We start from the raw sequence: 18,146 nt of genomic DNA, 5'->3' as shown, positions 1-18,146 counted from the left end.
GAATTTCCTTCGTCCTCACAGACTGGGGCCCCTGAGTGGGGTGAGCCTGGCACCCTTCACACCTCCAAGTGAACTGAAGGAGAAGAGCCCAGGCCCGCGAGGTGGGGAGCCTGGTGGCTGAGGCTCTGTCCCTGAATCTCTGGGTGACCCTGGGCAACGGCTGGTCTGGGGGTGTTCTTACCCGCAAGGCCCAGTGCCAGTCTCCGGCCGCCTGCTTCACGCTGGAGCCGGTGATGTAGCCCAGGCCGCTGCAGAGAGGACAGGACGGTCAGGCAGGGATGGGCAGGGCGTCGGGGGCAGGGCATGCTCACCAGTCTAGGAGGCCACCAGCCCCTGCCCCCACCCAGCCAGCCAGGGAGCTGGTCCAGGCGCTTCTCAAGGCTGCCTGCCCATGTGTTTAGGTCACAGAGGGCCAAACTCCAGGGAGAGGGAGTGGTAAGAAATCCGAAGGGACCTGGCCCGGATCCTCACCTGCCCAGAGGGATGGCGAAGTAGAAGACAGACAGCATGAGTGTACGCGTGTTCTTGGTGAAGAGGTCACCGATGATGGTGGGCGCGATGGTGGAGTAGCTGGCCTCACCGATGCCCACCAGCCCGCGGGACAGGACCAGCAGCCAGAAGTGCTGTGGGGAGGGGCGGAGAGCGCTGGGGGGGCCCGCCTGCTCCCCTGCCTGCGCATCCCTGCTCCCTACCCGCGGCAGGGCCCAGGAGACAGGAGAGAGGGTGGAGCCCCACCCCTGCCTCAGCAACGACTACACCCCAGGCCACTCTGGGCCTCAGTTCCTGCCTCTGAATAGTGGGTCGGACTGGGTCTAGCTGGCCCAGTGCTCGGATGGAGCTGGACTTTCAGGGGCTGAGAGTTGTAGGTTTGGCGGGGGACGTAAGCCTGTGTCTCCACTGCCACCCTGACTCGTTGGGAGACTTCCTCCCTGGGTTCTGGCCCCATCTTGGGAGCCTCAAGCCGCCCCTACTCTGTGTCCCATCCCCTGACCAGGCAGCTGGGCTGACCCTAGCAGCACTGAGGACCCAGTGTAAATGGAGAGTGGGCAGGGCAGCCCAGTGGGCTCAGTGCCCCTCCCCCATGCACACATCAAAGAGCAAAGCCCAGCTACATGGGAAGGGTGGGGCCGTGCCAGCTGCCAGTGGTTCTACCCCTTTGATGTGGACCCAGCCCCTCCATCCCCCCAGCTGCCCAGGGCCTGAGAACCAAGCCTGGTCATTTTTCCCCGGCCCCACCCCGACCACCCATCCGGCCAGCATTGCCCACATCCAGCCCTCCTCCGGGTCTCCCTGTTTCTGCACATCTCTTTCCCGGCCCTCTCTCTGTGTCGCTGGTCCTGCCCATCCATGTCTGCGCCTCTCGTTTCCATAGTTCATTCGCTCTCTCACCCTCCATCTCTGAGTCTTCCTTCTCCTGGCCCCTTGCCTGGGCTTCTTTCCTGGAGAAGCAGCAGCCCACAGCCTTTGCCTATTTTTCTGTTGGGTTCTTTGTCTTTCTTGTATTGGTTTCTGTTAGCGTTTTCTATATCATGGGAATTGAGGTTTATTAGATAGGTCACAAATATTTTCCATCATCTTTCTTTCCACTTTGTTTGTGGGGAGTTTCATCATACAGAAGCTTTATTTTGTGTTGGTTAATTTGATGCTGTCCAAGCTGTTGATTTTCCCTTAATGGCTTCTGGATTTCACATCTTGCTCAAGAAGGGCTAGTCCATCCCAGAATGATACAAAATATTCTTTTTGTTATATTTTAGAAAGAGAAAGAAAATGGGAGTGATTTCCTTATTCTCCTCCATACAAGAGCAGGCAGATAAGACCTCTTTGACAAGGGATCCCATAGATCCCCACTCCTCCCCCAGGAACTGGCTATCTTGTGCATTTGTCACGACTTCCTCTCTACCTTTGCCTGCACATACACGTACCAAGGAACAACATTTAGTGTCCCCTGTGTGCTCTCAAAAAATAAACATAAAAAGACCATCCCTCGGACTTCCCTGCTGGTCCAGTGGTTGAGAATCCACCTTCCAGTGCAGGGGACGCGGGTTCGGTCCCTGGTTGGGGGACTGGGCGCCCACATGCCGCAACTACTGAGCACGTGAACCACAACTAGAGAGCAGCCCATGTGCCGCAACGAAGATCGTGCGTGCCGCAACTAAGACCCGACACAGCCAAAAGTAAAATAAATATTAAGAAAAAAAAGAGAAAGCATTCCATGCATCTTGTCCCACAACTTGATTTTTTCCCCTCATTTTTGGAAACCCATTTCAGCTGGTTAATATAGATCTAGTTCATTCATTTGCTGCTAAGAAGCTCACAGTATGAATACACCCCATTCTATCTGGGCGCCCTCCAAGTCGAGGTCATTTAGTTTCTCTCTTTTTTTTCTATTACAAAACTTGCAGCAAACATCCTTACGTAAACCTGTCACTTTGTGTCCACAAGTTGGAGTTTCTCCCTTCGGCATATACCCCCAAGTAGAAGGCTGGGCTGTGCGGTGCACACAGAATTTTACAAAATCCTGCCCCACTTTGCTCTCCAAAGAGGCTCTACACTCCCACTAGTAGCTTGAATAACACTTGGTATTGTCAGCCTTTTTAATTGCCGCCAATATGATGGGTGTGAAATGGTAACTCATTGTTGTTTTAATTTGCAGTGCCCTGATTACTCAAGAAGCTGAGAACCATCTCTTCCTACATATGCTGCCTGTTGGGGGATCTTCCCCTGGAAGTGCCTGTCACTATCCTTTGCCCATTTTTTCTACTGGGTTGTTTGTCTTTTTCTGGTTGAATTATAGTTCTAGACCTTTATGGTTTGCTTTTTACTTAACTTTCACCTAGCTGGGATTTATTCTGAAGTATGGTTAGAAATACAGACCATACTTTATCTTCCATCCAGATGGAGAGTCAATACTCCCAAGACCATTTATTTGCGATGCAACTTTCATCCTCCACTCAATTCCCATAGAAAGGAGGACTCTGTTTCCTTGATCTCTTAGTTTATCCCTCTGCTGTTTTCATTAGAATAGCCATGTTTTGATAACTGATAGGACAAGAGCCCTTTCATTGTTGTTTTCACAATGTTCTTGGCTGTTCCTGGGCACTTTCTCTGCCAGATTTACTTCAGAATCACATTGCCAAGGTCCACCAAAAACCCCCACGGGACTCGGATTGTGACTGCAATGAACTCATAGATTAATTGGGAGTGATCCGTTTTTCTCTCTGCCTCTACTCATCTTCTCTCCCCATCTCTCTCTTCCTTCCACACACCCAGAGTGGGGCCCAGCCTTGACATCGTGGTCCTGTACTCACTGGTTAACCCCAGAAGCAGCCCCAGAGGTCAGATGATGATGGAGCCTGATCAGGGGCAGAACAAGAGCCAGAGGGGGTCCAGAAGCTTCTTCTGGTCCAGTCCCCATTTTTGACTGTGGCCATCAGGCTCTACCTAACGTTCTAGGCCTGGGATTTTTTGTGTTTTTTTTTTTAATTTATTTTTAGCTGCGTTGGGTCTTCGTTGCTGCACGCGGGCTTTCTCTAGTTGCGGCGAGCAGGGGCTACTCTTCGTTGTGGTGCGCAGGCTTCTCATTGCGGTGGCTTCTCTTTTTGCAGAGCACGGGCTCTAGGTGCACGGGCTTCAGTAGTTGTGGCATGTGAGCTCAGTAGTTGTGGCTCGCAGGCTCTAGAGCACGGGCTCAGTAGTTGTGGCGCACGGGCTTAGTTGCTCCGTGGCATGTGGGATCTTCACAGACCAGGGCTCAAACCTGTGTCCCCTGCATTGGCAGGTGGATTCTTAACCACTACGCCACCAGGGAAGTCCTAGGCCTGGAGCTTATTACCTGGCCTGACCCTTCTCTATGAAGCTGCCCCATGAAGCAAACTTGTATCCCCCAAACCTGCCAGTTCTCTCTGCCCTCACCTCCAGCCTCCTCTCGATCAGTGTAAATCTGACTCACCATTGCCCTTCTTCAGACTCTTCCAGGGTCCAGCACTTCCCTCAGGAGAAAGCTCAGGCCTTCCAACCTGGCATTCAAGGCTCTCCATGACCTGGTCCCTGCCTTAGGCACTCTCCTCCTCAATCTACCAACACACTCCACCATTTCTGCCTCCATGGGGCTGCTCCCTCTGCCTGTGCTATCTTCACCAAAAGGCCTAACCTCCCTGTCTTGCCTGCCCAGCTCAACTGCCACCTCCTCCAGGAAGTCTTCCCTGACCACATGGATGGCAGAGACTGCTCTCTCTTCAGTGAGGACTTTCAGCACTTTGCTTATCTTGAAGGTTCTGAACATGGGAGCTCCTGTCACATCTTCCCATCCCCAGGCCTGGGTGCTCCCAAGGCCAGGGTCTCCTCCTTTGTCCCCTAGGCTGAACACTCCCTGAAGGCAAATCCTGGTCTTCTCCCCTTTTTTTTTTTTTTTTTTTTTTTTAAGATTTAATTTTTTTTTTTTTTGGCTGCTTTGGGTCTTCATTGCTGCATGCAGGCTTTCTCTAGTTGCGGCGAGCGGGGGCTACTCTTCATTACGGTGCGCAGGTTTCTCATTGTGATGGCTTCTCTTGTTGCGGAGCACGGGCTCTAGGTGCGCGGATTTCATAGTTGCAGCACGCAGGCTCTAGAGCTCAGGCTCAGTAGTTGTGGCGCACAGGCTCAGTAGTTGCGGCATGCGGGCTCTAAAGTACAGGCTCAGTAGTTGTGGTGCACGGGCTTAGTTGCTCCACGGCATGTGGGATCTTCCTGGACCAGGGCTCGAACCTGTATCCCCTGCATTGGCAGGCGGATTCTCATCCACTGCGCCTCCCTTTCTTCCTCTATCTCCCTCTATAGTAGCCATGATGTGATTGTCCATCGTCTGCTTGAAGACCCCTAGTGACGGGACACTCACTACCTCTCAGAGCAACATATCTCCTCATTGGGAGAAAGAACGGAAATAATGATTTGTTGAAACCTGCCATGTGTCAGGGTCTGGACATTCATGAGTTCAATTATTTCTCACAACCACCCTTCATACTAAGAAGTATTATCCCCAATTAAAGATGAGGAAATTGAGGCTCAGAGAAGTTTCTCCAGATCACAAAGCTGAGTGGGCAACAGAATTGGGATATTCAAATCCAGAACTGCGGGAGCCAAGTAAGAAACATCTTCCTTCCTGGGAATTCCCTGGCAGTCCAGTGGTTAGGACTCCACACTCTCATTGCTGAGGGCCTGGGTTCAATCCCTGGTTGGGGAACTAACATCCCACAAGCTGCACATTGTGGCCAAAAAAAAAACAAAAAACAAAGATCTTCCTTACACTGAACTAATGTTTGTCTCGCTAGGACTTTGACCCAAGGAGTTGGCTGATGGTCGGACAAAGAGCAAACTGTGTGAGGGCTAGAGAAGGGTAGTGACGCATCTAGGGTCCCACAGCAAGATGACGGCAGAGCCAGAACTAGAACCCAAGGGTCCTGACTCCTTGGCCAGACTTGCCCCCCTGATCCTTGCATCCTCCCCAAATCAGAAGCAGCTCAGAGAGAGTCAGGATGCCACACAGGGCTGTGAGTCCCTCAGTTCAAGGCCAGCACGGGGAAAGCCCAATCGGTAGGGCCAGTGTATAGAAGTACCCAAAGACACCCCTCATCCCACCATACTTGGACCCAACGGGCTGGAACCCCAGTCTAGACTAGGATAGGTCAATCAGACTTGCCACCCGCTGGAGGAACCAGGACACACGGACAGGATGAGCAGGAATGCCGGGTGGAATGCCCGGGCAGACCTCACCTGCTGTGGGATGAAGGAGCTGGAGAACGTGACAGCCGACCAGAAGAAAATCCCACAGCTGAGGATCACCCTTCTGTTGAAGCGGTCACCCAGGTAGCCAAAGATGGGGGCAGCCACCATGAAGCTGCAGATAAATGCTGCGTGGGGAGAGGAGAGCCGCAGTTGTGGCACAGGGGTCTCATGGCTGAGCCCACCCGCCCAGACCACCCAGCGAGAGGCCAGGCGCCTGCTGAGGAAGCAGCCGCTGCCTGAGAGGGGCAACCTCGGCCAGATCTGGGCCCAGGGGAGGCGGGACAGGCCCTCTGGGTTAGGAGACTCCACGACTCCATCCTCTTCAACGCCCAGTGGCAGATGAGCCCTTCGGGTACTTTTTAAAAGAGTAAAGATTATTCACTGAACATTTTCTACTTGTCAGGTGCTAGGGGCTCACCACACAGCATCTTGTGTATCTTTCTGACCCCCATCCCACCTCACAGATGGGGAGACACTCAGAGAGAAGTGACTTGCCTAAGGCCCCACCGATAGTAAATGTCCCAGTGGGGATTTGACCCCCTGTCTGACTCCAGAGCCAGTGTTCCTTATACCTTGCCATGCTACTCTCCTTATTATACTTGAAAAAAAGGTTCAGAGAGGGAAAGGGACCTACCCAAGGTCACACAGCAAATTGGGGCAGAACTGGACCTGGAACTCCCAGTCTCATACCTGCCAGATCACACAGCCACCCTCACTCCCAGCAGACTGCAGAGACTTTCCTGACATTTGGAAACATTGTCACTCATTTGTTCATTCATTCATTCATTCATTCATCCATCCTTTCATCCATTCAACAAAGACCAAAATTCCTAGACTCTTGCAGTTTTCATTCTAGTGAGAAACAATGAAATAAAAAATACAGTATGTCAAGGGGTGACACATGCTAAGGAGGGAAAGAGGGCAGAAACAGGAGATAGGAAAAGTGTGTGAGAAAAAGAAAACAGATGTTAACATTTTAAATAGAAAGGTCAGAGGTGACATTTCAGCAAAGACCTGGAGGAGAGGAGAAGACAAATCATGCAAATATTGGGTTGAGAACAGCAAGTGCAAAGGCCCTGGGGCAGGAATGTGCTTAGCATATTTGTGGAACAACAAATAGACCAGAGTGGCTGGAGCAGAGGGACCCTGGGGAAAAGGCCAGATCGGGTAGGGCCTTGTGGCTCACTGTGGTGACTGTGGCTTCTACGGGTGAGAAAGGAAAACACCAGAGGATGCTGAGCAGAGGAGTGATGTGACCTGGTTTTGTTCTTCCAGAACAATAGAGCAGCAGAGTCTTAGAGGGCCCTGTAGGGATGGCACTACTAGTATGGGAGGGGCCTTCGAAGTCTCAGGGGGGATAAAGAGTCCAGCAACGCAGGGTAATCGCTAGGTCATGCGGTGAGGCAGCCCCTGATTCCTCCTCCTGGAAGGCAATCCCACAGCTGACGGGCAGATGGCCAGACAAAGGCCGGGTGGGCAGATAAGGTGGCCGGCCAAGCTAAACATTCACAGGGTCTGGCTGTTCCCTCACAGACCTGAGCCCCTAGGAGAAGAGATAGAGGGAGGGGAGGAAGGAGGCAAGGAGGTGAGAGCAGGCTGGGCTGGTGCAGCGCGACTGTCCCTCACTTATCCCAGGGAGCAGGACGGTGAGCGTGTATGGGTGTGGGGGGCAATCTTTTAATCCCAACTGTGTGATTGGGGCCTCGGGCAGAATCAGCAGAGAGGTACACAAATCTGGGCACCAGAGACGCAGTGCCTGGTCTTGAATTCAGCTCTATTCCTTTCCAGCTGGGTGACCTTGGGAAGGTCACAACCTCTCTGTCCCTCAATTCAGTGGTGCGCTGATAAATGTTTAGCAACTGGCTCTCCAAAAATGAGGCGGGGTGGGGGGGAGCCCTGATGTGTAGTGTTTGCCCGTTTTCATGGTGCACATACTCCCACCATGGCCTGATTTCAAGCTACCAAGGTGATGTCACTAATCAGAGTTGGGAAGAGAGATGCAGTCACAGAGCTGCACATGGAGTATTTCTACCACCTAGATCCAACAGACATAAATAACCTTAAGAACGTAGATAATAGTGAAAGGTAGCAAAATAATTAGGGGGTGATGAATTCTGAATGTTTATTACCTTTGGGTTTTTCTTTTTAATAGCTCTTTGGAGTATAGTTATACAAAGTATAACTGTATAATTGCTTCACCATACTGTGTTAGTTTCTGTTGCATAGCAAAGCAAATCAGCCACATGCAGACACATGTCCCCATATCCCCTCCCTCTTGAGCCTCCCTCCCACCCTCCCTATCCCACCCCTCTAGGTCATCGCGAAGCACCGAGCCAATCTCCCTGTGCTATGCTGTGATGTTGTGTAATTGTAAGTTTATATAATTTAGTTTGTAATAACGGTTGTGCTTAACAACCAGCTCACACAATTCCTGAAAATTTAACAATCAACTCTCGTGAACCTAAGCCACCTCCAGCACGCCAACTTCCTCATCTGTAAAATCAAGATAAAAATAGCAACTCCCTGCTTGCTCTGAGCACTGGATGAGATAATGCGTGGAAGGTGCTTAATGCCACGCCCTGCCCATGCCCAGAGTGGGTCAGCTCTTGGTCAACACTGGGCCCTTGTTTAGATCAGTCAAGGTAGAAATTATTTCCTCTTATCTAGAAAAAGAATTTTTCCTGCTGGGTCTGTCTCCCAGGACCTGCCTGAGATCAGACCAGGATATGGGCTGGAAAGAGATTTCAGTCTCATCAGGACTTACACATGTTAGGGGAGAAGGAAGAATTGTTGCCTCTATGCCTGTCTGTATTAGGTGAGGAGTGGACAGAAAGAATCAGAATAGGAGTTGCCCCCGTCTGGCCAAGAAGCAGACCCTGTCCATGGGTTGCCCAGCTTAAAGAGTTAAAATGCCAGGGAACCAGCAAGGAGGGCCAAATCCTACCAAGACAATGAAGGGAGGCTTCATAGAGGCAGTGATGGCAGAGCAGGGCACTGAAGGCTGCATAGGAGTTCACCCTGATGATACCACTTAAAATCAAGTATACTAAAATATGAATTACAAATCTTATAAGACTGTATAATGGTTAATGAGGCATAATGCTTATTGTTAGGGATAACTGCAGTTACCGTTCATGGAGCATTTACTATAGGCAAGGCCCAGGGATGTGCCCTGGCCATAAGCACAGATGATCTCATTTGATTCTCCCCATTACCTTCATCTTACGGAGGAAACAGTAGAGGCTAAAAGGAGTGACATCATACAGCTCGTGTGTGGCTAAGCCAGAATTTATACCCCAATTTGACTCCAGAGTCCTTGCTCTAAATCACACCACAGGTGGCCAGGCTGGGAAGGCGGAAGATCCCAGCTGATGTTCCAAAGGTCAGAGAAAGTTCAGGGTGTGTGGGGACAGCAGGAAGACGCATGAGGCTGTAGGCTGGGAAGGTGATACAGAGAGGAAGCAGTGGGAGAGGAGACCACTGAGGGAGATCGGGCCCTAACCCCTAGTTCCAGGTTTGGTGTTAGTTAGAGGGCAGTGGAGATCCACAGCACACTGTTCTCCCCCTTCAAGGAGGAGCGCTGGCCAAGCCCCCACTGGGTGGGTGCAGAGGGGCTGGAGGAGGTGAGCCAGGCCTCGGCCAAGCCTCGGCCAGACCTCAGCCATCCTGGTCCATCCCTATCCTCCTGTCCACAGCAGAACCGGAAGGCAGCCCCCCTAGTGCTTTCCCCGCTGGCTTTCTGCCTGCTCTTCTGGGTGGGCAGAGGCACCTGGGAATTCAGATGGACTCCTGCTGGGGCAGCCACACCCCATCCCCACCCCGTCCCGCCAAAGGTCACCAAGTCCCAACCTGAGTTTTACCGTCTGTCCCATTGTACAGCTGGGGCCACTGGAAGGTGGAAGAACTTGCCCAAGATGACACAGCAACCCTCCCGACCCTGGACTCTCTTGTCTCTCAGGGCCTTCCCCTTGGGGACAAGGGAATCCAAGGTCAGCAGGGAGACACAATCCATCTTTCCAGCCCTCCCTTCTGCTCTGGGGAGCCAAGAGAAAGGGCCTCTCCCGGCCCTCAGGGTTGTCACAAGCCAGCAGAGAGGCCTGAACACAACTAGGTAGGGCCTGGAAGGAAATAAATTCCTGGCAGAAGGAACAGCACAGGGGCTTCCCTGGTGGCGTGGTGGTTAAGAATCCACCTGCCAATGCAGGGGACACAGGTTCGAGCCCTGGTCCAGGAAGATCCCACATGCCATGGAGCAACTAAGCCCGTGCGCCACAACTACTGAGCCTGCGCTCTAGAGCCCGCGAGCCAGAACTACTGAGCCTGCATGCCACAACTACTGAAGCCTGCGCGCCTAGAGCCCGTGCTCCGCAACAAGAGAAGCCACTGCAATGAGAAGCCCGCGCACAGCAACGAACAGTAGCTGCCACTCGCTGTAACTAGAGAACGCCAGCGCACAGCAATGAAGACCCAACGCAGCCAAATAATTAATTTAAAAAAAAAAAAAAAGAAGCAGCAGCAACAGCACAGGCAAAGGCCTGGGCAGGTGACCCATGTCCCAGATGGTGGCGCAGACCCTTCTCCAGACAGCGGGAAGCTCTGCTGAAAATAAAGACCAGCCCGGCCTAGAAGCTTCCTGGGCTCAGCACCCACAACCCCACAGTCTTTGTCTGGTTGAGGAGAGCTTTCTGGGCAGACTGGCTGCCCCACCCCTGGTCTCGGCAGGGCCGGCTTTCCCGGCACGAGGACATCCTGTGGTGGGGGTGTGGGGAAGCCCTCCGTCAGCTCACGTGTGCTGAGCCCACAGGTCTGGGACAATGGAGCCGCTGGCAGGGAGCCAGGGCAGGGGGCAGGGCCGCGGAGGGCCGAGTGGGAAGAGTCAGAGCCCCTGGCTCACCCGGAGAAGCTGGGGCTGAGCCTCACTCCCTCCTCTGCAAGATGGGTGATGCGCCCCTCCTCACAGAGCCAGCAGGAGGTCATCAAGGAGACAGGGATTGGGCAGCATCCCTAAGGTGCCACCCACCTCTCATGGTGCTGGTTGGAGGCCTTCTCCCGGGGGCCTGCTGAGGAGGCCAGCACCCAAAGCTTGAAACGACTCCTGCTGAGGGTTCTGTGCCCCTTCAGGCAGCCCCCGGACCACCTGCACTCCGAACCCACGGAGCTGCTGAGAAGGTGGCCCTGGAGCAGAAGCGGGTGAGGTCTGCGCTGGGGGAGCCCTGAGCCCCCAGACTGTGGCCTTAGAGCACATGTCCAGCCCGCCCCACCTCAGCCTGGGCTGAACCAGGTCTATTTTTACAAAGTCCGGATCTGGCCAACTTGTTATTTGGAAGAGACTCGCCGTCCTCCACATCCCGTGGGCAGGGAGGGTGCTCGGGCGGGCGTGGGGTGGGTGGGGTCAGGCTCTGCCCAAGCAGCCTCCCTGCCCACGGGATGGGGAGGATGGAGGCCCAGGCCGGCAGGCTGGTGGGGAGGACCCAGAACAGCCGGCGCCATCGGTACCTGGAAGCCCACCAGACTCAGAGCCCCTACGGGAAGAATGGGAACTACTCCTCCTTCAGACTCTGCTCAGAATATAAACCCTAGGTTGGCCACTGAGGCCTCAGGGAGGGAGATTCTCGGGCCTCCCTTCTAACAGGAGGGTCCTGCGGGGAGAGCCACGGGGGCTGCCCAGCTCTGCCTTCAGAAGCTGAGTCTCTGTCGAAGTGGGAGGATATTGCAAGGCTGGCCAAAGTGAGGAGGGAGCAAGGCCAGGAGACTTGGTCCCAAAGCAAAGGCGCCGTCTGGTTGCTGGCTCTTCCTCTGTCCCCACTCTCCCCCTGCCCCCGCCCCCCAATCCTGACACTTCCTCATCATGCCACGAACCCCAGCCCTGAGTTGGTCCCGAGGGGAAACAGCAGGGGCAGGCCCAGGCCGAACTCTCAGCCACCCCACGCCCCACCCCCCGACCCTGTCTCCTGGCCCAGCAGCTCCTGGTGCCCACAAATAAGCAGGCACCCCAGCTGTCAGCCCTGGCCCTTTGATCTGGGCAAGCAGCAACACCTGGCTCTGACCTTATCAGGGAAGAGCCAGGTGCATGGGGCCGAGGCCAATTAGGTGACTTGCCTGGTAGCCCATTGGGTCACATCCTGGTCTAGCCCACCTGGCTTCTTGGCTCAGTTGGCCAGAGAGGCAAGGACATTCTGGGGAGCCATTCTAGCTGTGCCCAGGGTAGGTGGGAGGGTGAGGGCCGCAGAGTAATGACTAGAGGGTCTCGGAGAGTGCTGGAAACTCTCACCGTGGCCCAGAGGCACCCACCCCGAGAACACTCAGACACCTGGGATAAGCCTCACCAATCCGGCGGCCACCTGTGCCCCCATCCCAAGCCAAGAGGAAGTCCCAATGTCAGGCCTGCTACTCTCTCACCATGAGACCTTAAACAAGTCATTTCCCCTCTCTTGACCTCTGTCCTTCCATTTGGAAAGTGAAGCTGACCAAAGGGGGCTTGTAGGAGGAAGACTCAAACAAGATGATGCTGTGGATGATTTATCCCCCTCCTTCCAGGTCGCCAGGGATAAGGAGGACACAGCCTGGGACATAACTGAGGCAGCGCTAGGACCCTCGCAGCCCTCCCAACCTGCTCCCTGGGCGGCTACACTGGCCCTGACCTCCATCAGTGAGAGCTGAATGGAGGAGGCCAGAGCAGGAGGGGGATGAGGCTTGGGTTGGGTCCCCAGTGACTCAGGGGCCACGGAGCAGGGGGATGGGCAGCTAGGCTCCCTCCTGCCCTTCCCTCACCAGCTTGGCAGCCTGATCCCTCCCACACTCCCATCCGGCTTCAACTCTGTCTCTCCAGCTGGAAGTGCTGGTCACTGCACTGCACGGAGCCCAGGAGGCTGGAGGAACCTGTCCCAGGCCCCGGGTCAGGATGACTTGCTCTGACCTAGCCAGGGAGTCCAAGCAAGGGGGGTGGGGGTGGGGGCGGAGCCAGCAGAGGGGCTTGGGCTCACATCCCAGGTGGAGGTGATGTCTGCAGGGGCAGGGGCCTGGGCGCCCTTAGGAGGAACTGGACAGCACAGCCTTGCCCTATAGTCCCAGCTCGGTTAATTCTCATGTATTCGGGCTGAACCCTGGAGCTTTCATCTCCCCTCTCTGAGCCCCAGAGGCCCCATCTAGGAAATGAGGATGGGCACTGAGCCTAACTGAATGGCTGTGGCTCCAGGAGGCCGTGGAGGCCTGGCACAGTGCTTGGTGGAATGCCACCCAGACAGGTCAGGCAGGTTCCTGGACAGAGCCAGCCTCTCTGCCCCTCCCTCCCAGGAGAGCCCGGGAGGGGACGGGGCTCGCAGAGTGGAATGCAGACCATGCACCTTCGCAGCCACATCTAACTGGGCCTCACGGCCAGATGGACTCCAGGAACAAGGGGAAACAGCAAGGTCAGGGCCGAGTCAGAACCAGCCCTGGGATGAAATACTGGCTCTGAGTCTCTGCCCAGGCCTGAGGGTCCTGCAGAGGGCACAGCCGGCAGGGCCGCAGCCAGTGGAGGGCCAAGAGCTCAGGTCCTACAGGGCTACACAGCAGACAGGGCAGTCACAAGTTTGACATGGACCCTGGAGGGAGGGGCAGAGGCTGAAATAGCTGCTTACTCACCTGCCATGCTGCCCTGGCCCAGGGGGGCTCGGGCCCTGCCTCCCCACCAGTCCCAAGGCTGGACCCCGGGGGGTGAGGGGCTGAGAACCTCAAGCCCAGGTCTAGTCTGGGACCCAGGTTCTCAGGCTCCTGCCCTGGGCCTGCGAGAGGCTCTTGGGCTGACCAGCTGGAGTTTCCTGTTTGGGCATCTGAGAGCTGACTCCCAGGTTGCCTGCATTCCTGTATCTCAGCCACAGGCCCTCAGGGCAGGTGTTATTTGCTTTGTTTCACAAGAATAGAAGCAGAGGCTCGGGGAAGTGGTGCCTTTTGTGAGAGGCAACGGTGGGATTTGGACACAAAACTCACGCCCTTTCCAGCAAGTCAGGACCAGGGAAGAGACAGGCAGGGAATCCCCACCAGGTATTAGAAAGCAGGAGGGGGGCCAGGGCGGGAGGGGGACCTCACCTGACTGCAGCAAGCCGGCGCCTCGGTCCTTGACCCCAAAGTGCTGCTGGATGTCCAGAAGGACACCTGGGAGGAGAAGATAGAGGGTGCTTACTGGCGACGCCTGACGCCTGGGGGCCCCCATTCGCACACCCCACCTAGGCGACCCTCAGCCCCAGCCCAGCCCTCTTTCCACCTTGCAGGGCCCAGCCTGGCCCCATCTAGAGAACCCCACCCTGCCGAGTTTAGCCAGGCCACCAGAAACCTTGGAGGCCAAGCTTCTACCCTGAGGTGCTCACACTGGGGACAGGACCACATCCCCTCACTCGGCCAGTGTGGGGTCCAAGGCGCAGACAGGCGAGGCTCCTCCATGGTTACTCGGCCCAGCGGGGCAGCCAAGCCTCCTACCAGCCTGGGCCTCTTGCCCATCTGCAGCTCAGCCCCAGACTAAGTGCTGGGACCCCAGACGTGGACCCTGCCGTCAGGGGAGACCACAAAGCCCACAGCCCGGAGAGTGGGTGGGCAGCCACTGAAAGCTGCAGGAGAAGCCCCCTGGCCGAGGAGAGGGCGGAGAGGGCTCACAGGCAACACACACACCCGCCTACCTGCACGTGAGCACAAACATGTGCTCCCCCAGCTGTCCTCAGGACAATAACCAGGACTCCCAATCTTCTGATGCAGGAGCCCAGAGGCAGAGGGAAGCAGACGGGGCTCCGGGCCTGCTTTCCCGGGCGAAGCGGAGCCCTTGAGGCCATGTCTGCCCTTCTCCCAACTCCCAGCCACCTCTGCGCTCGTTAGGGCTTTTTACATCAAAGGGGGGCGGCAACCAGAACAACTAGAAACGATCGACAGCTGTGGACAGACCCAGCCGTGGTTGTATAGAGGCCAGCAACTGCCCAGCCCCCTCTGACCCCGTGCAGCCCTCAACCAGGGCTCCCGGGTAAGCCCAACCCCCAGCCCCACAGCTCCCAGGGCCCCTGCCTCAGCTTATCTGAGGACAGCAGGAGGCTGGGCCACAGGCCAGAGTCCCCCTGACCACTGCACATCTGCACTGAGAAGAAAGAGGGGAGAAAGGAGACAGGGCCTGTCTCAGGAGCTCCCCATGTAGGGAACAGAGGAAGGGACCAGGACCCTGCCTTCCGGGGACTCCCAGAACCATTCGACACGATGGCGATGACGACGTCGGCATTTTAAATGATGATGGTTCGTATTATTGAGCGTTAAGTGCTTCATTAGTTTAACCCTCACACAACCCTATGAGGCTGGTACTATCATCTCACTGGATAGATGAGGAAACTGAGGCACAGAAGGGTAAGCCACATGTTCAAAGTCACACCACAGGGAAACGGGTGAAAGTGGAATCTCCAAACACAGTACGAGGGTCCCGTCCAGTGGCTGGGGCTGGGGAAGAAGCCACTGTCCCCCCACCCAAGACCCAGGCATGGGGTGCTGAGGGATTTCCTGTTCTAGCAGCCTGACAGCCAAGAGCAGCTGGTCTCCTCCTTGTTAATACCCAGAGTGGATTCACCATAATTACCCATAATGAAGAGGCTGTGTGAGACCCAGCTAATGACTTAATAACCAGGGCGGGCTGGGACTTCACCTTGAAGGCAGAAACCAGGGGCCGGTCCTGGGCCTGCGGATGGCAGGTCCACCAAGTGGGATCTCCGAGGTGCCCCGACCAGGCCTCAGAGGCCCTGAGTTCGATCAGGCTCTGTGGGTGGCATGGCTGGGCCCAACCTTGGGGAGCCACCCACGCTCACCTCCCGGCCTCACAGCCCACTCCCAGTCCTAAGCCAGGGCCTCTGTAGCCTCCTGATCCGATCACATCCCTCTCCTGCAGAATCACCGTCACCTGTGGCTCCCCTGCCTTCAGCAGGCCGTGGGGCTGCAGGTTCACCCCCGCCAACCCCACCCTCCAGACTCACTTTTCAGGACACCACCCCGCACCCCATACCCTAGCCACCCCAAGCTACTCATGGGCCCCTGACTACACACGCTCCCTCTTCTTACCCTGGTGCAATTTTGTTGGCTGAGCTAATTCTCGCCATACCTTCAAGACTAGTTTAGATGCCTCCTCTTCTGGGAAGTCTTCCCTAATTTCTCCCCCTCCCACCACCCTCCATAAGCTAGTTGCCCCCACTCTCCCCTGTCCATCCTTGTTTTAACACTTGTCACACTAGGATTAGTTTGATCTACAGAGATGACACAGAGGGACACGGATATGAGCTCCTTGGATCCACTGTGGCCGGGAGCAAAGAGCCACTAGCTGCTGGTTCCTGCTAAGTTCCAGGTACTATGTGAGGCTCTACAGAGGGTATTTCTATCCCTGCTACCCAGGCTTATCTATGACTATCATCCCCATTTTACATATGAGGAAACGGAGGCTCCAAGAAATGAAATAACTTGTCATACAGCACATGAGATGTCAGGGGTGAGATTTGAAACCGGGTCTATTATCAAAAACCAAAGCTTGTTTTTCTGCCACACAGCCTCTGCGTGGTTCACTCTCGCCCCCCAGCCCGGGGTCTGGCACACAGCGACTGTTTGTGCCGTGGATGCATAGGTGGATGGGCGGGGGCCTGCCTCACCCCCCACTAGATCATGAGCCCCCTGAGAGCTGGGACCATGGCAAGTCATCTCCGGAACCCAGGACAGAGACCATCACAATTTAGGCATTGGGTAGACGGAAGGATGGACAGAGTCAGGAGATGGTAGGAGGGTAAAACTCCCCCTGGGCCCTGAACTATGGGTCCCCACCCACGGCCCAGAGGAGGGCGTGGATCTGCAGCAACCGCAGGCCCACTTTCTGGGAGGGAGACCATATCAAAGTGGCCATCATAAAGGCGGCATGTGTCCACAGCAAATCAAAACACTCTTGCTTCCTCCCCAAGGCACATCCTAGCCATCTGACTGGACGCACTCCCCCACCCATGACTTTAAGGTCCAGGATTTGCCTCTGCCTCCAGGAAGCCTTCCTTCTTTTTTTTTTTAGATTTTTTTTTTTTTTTTTTTTTTTTTTTTTTTTTTTTTTTTTTTTTTTTTTTTTTTTTTTTTTTTTTTTTTTTTTTTTTTTTTTTTTTTTTTTTTTTTTTTTTTTTTTTTTTATTTTTTTTTTTTTTTTTTTTTGATGTGGACCATTTTCAAAGTCTTCATTGAACTTGCTACAACACTGCCTCTGTTCCATACTTTGGGTCCTTGGCCCTGCAGCATGTGGGATCCCAGCTCCCTGACCAGGCATCCAACTCAAACCCCCTGCATTGGAAGGCTAAGTCCCAACCACTGGACCGCCAGGAAAGTCCCAGGAAGCCTTCCCTGACTTCCTCTACTGAATAGAGTTCCTTGTAAGGGGGAGGAATATTTCACCATACCCAGATGGGCATCCAGGGTCCCTGGGAACTCCTGAGCAGTCTAGACCCCAAGGCGCGGGCAGCTTTGGATGTTCCCACCCCTGTACCCCCTGGCAACCCAGTCTTGGGTCCAAGGCCTGAGTTCCAGGCAGAAGGCCAGAGAAACCCTTCCAGGGAACAGGGCCTCGTACAGGCCGTAAGACCCTAGGTCAGGCCCTGCCTGAGCCTTTCTCGGTTGATTTCCCTCTTCAAGGCCTGCCAAGGGCCATGGCTGCAGGAGAGTGAGATCCCACTGGCCACTGGCACGGGGAGCGTGTGTCACAGCAGCCCGGACCGTTGTCTCAGATTTTCCTCTGGGCTCCAGGCAGGCTCGGACCCACACCCCGCCTCCCTTCCTCACCACAGCCTTATTTTTAGCCTCTTTCCTGGAGGCTGAGGTTTAGCGGGTCAAAGGACGGGCCTCACGCCCAGGAGCAGAGCCTCCTCCAGCTCAGACCACGCCCACTCCATCAGCCCCAACAGCCCGGGGCAGGCAAGGCGGGGCTCCCACCACACCCGCAGCGCCCCCCTGTCCCACGGCCACAGCTCCCGATCCAGGTCTCTCCAGGCAGTCACCCCAAATCCACAGTCACATCGTCCTCTGCCCACAGGGTCCTCCTCCCTGAGCCAAGAAAACATTCTGGAAAAGCAGGAGCACCTGAATTTTCTTACCCATTGACCCTAATTACACCCCTCTCAAGCCTCCAAGGGGCTCTCCTCTTGTCCAAGGCCAACTGCCCCTCCTGCCTCCCGGGAAGCTGGCCCGGGTCAGCCGCTGCTTGGGCTGTGCTGTCAGCATCTCCCTCACTCCTGTCTCCTGCACATCAGCGCACAAACGTGCTCGCCCCTCTCTCACCCTGGTGGTAAAAACAGTCCGGCCTCATCCCCCTGCCAGCCGCTCTTTCTCTCCCCACTTCACAGCTGAAGTTCTTTTTTTTTTTTTTTTTTTTT

At 55.1% G+C, this 18,146-nt stretch overlaps 1 protein-coding gene across 12 annotated transcripts in view; it reads right to left on the bottom strand.

Annotated features, from left to right (window-relative positions):
* The window catches only part of SPNS2 (SPNS lysolipid transporter 2, sphingosine-1-phosphate), an 89,772-nt gene that overhangs the window by 7,224 nt on the left and 64,402 nt on the right, over positions 1-18,146 (bottom strand). For 7 of the 12 annotated variants that reach the window (XR_003002037.1, XM_024736235.1, XM_024736243.1 and 4 more), the window contains 4 exons: positions 13,828-13,893; positions 5,749-5,885; positions 472-623; positions 182-248 (listed from right to left, as the gene is read on the bottom strand). Coding sequence is in view for 7 of the 12 variants with exons in the window: in XM_024736235.1 (XP_024592003.1) it covers positions 182-248; positions 472-623; positions 5,749-5,885; positions 13,828-13,893 (422 nt within the window). In the remaining 5 variants the exon portion in view is untranslated. Of the gene's footprint in view, positions 1-181; positions 249-471; positions 1,523-5,748; positions 5,886-13,827; positions 13,894-18,146 lie in introns of those variants that run through there. The other 5 variants (XR_003002040.1, XR_003002047.1, XM_024736283.1 and 2 more) reach the window with 3 other exon arrangements.

This window comes from Neophocaena asiaeorientalis, unplaced genomic scaffold (assembly GCF_003031525.2).
Source record: "Neophocaena asiaeorientalis asiaeorientalis breed wild unplaced genomic scaffold, Neophocaena_asiaeorientalis_V1.1 scaffold129, whole genome shotgun sequence".
Taxonomy (NCBI): domain Eukaryota; kingdom Metazoa; phylum Chordata; class Mammalia; order Artiodactyla; family Phocoenidae; genus Neophocaena; species Neophocaena asiaeorientalis.
The sequence above is the reverse complement of the archived record's forward strand: the minus strand, read 5'-3'. Positions and strand labels throughout refer to the sequence as shown.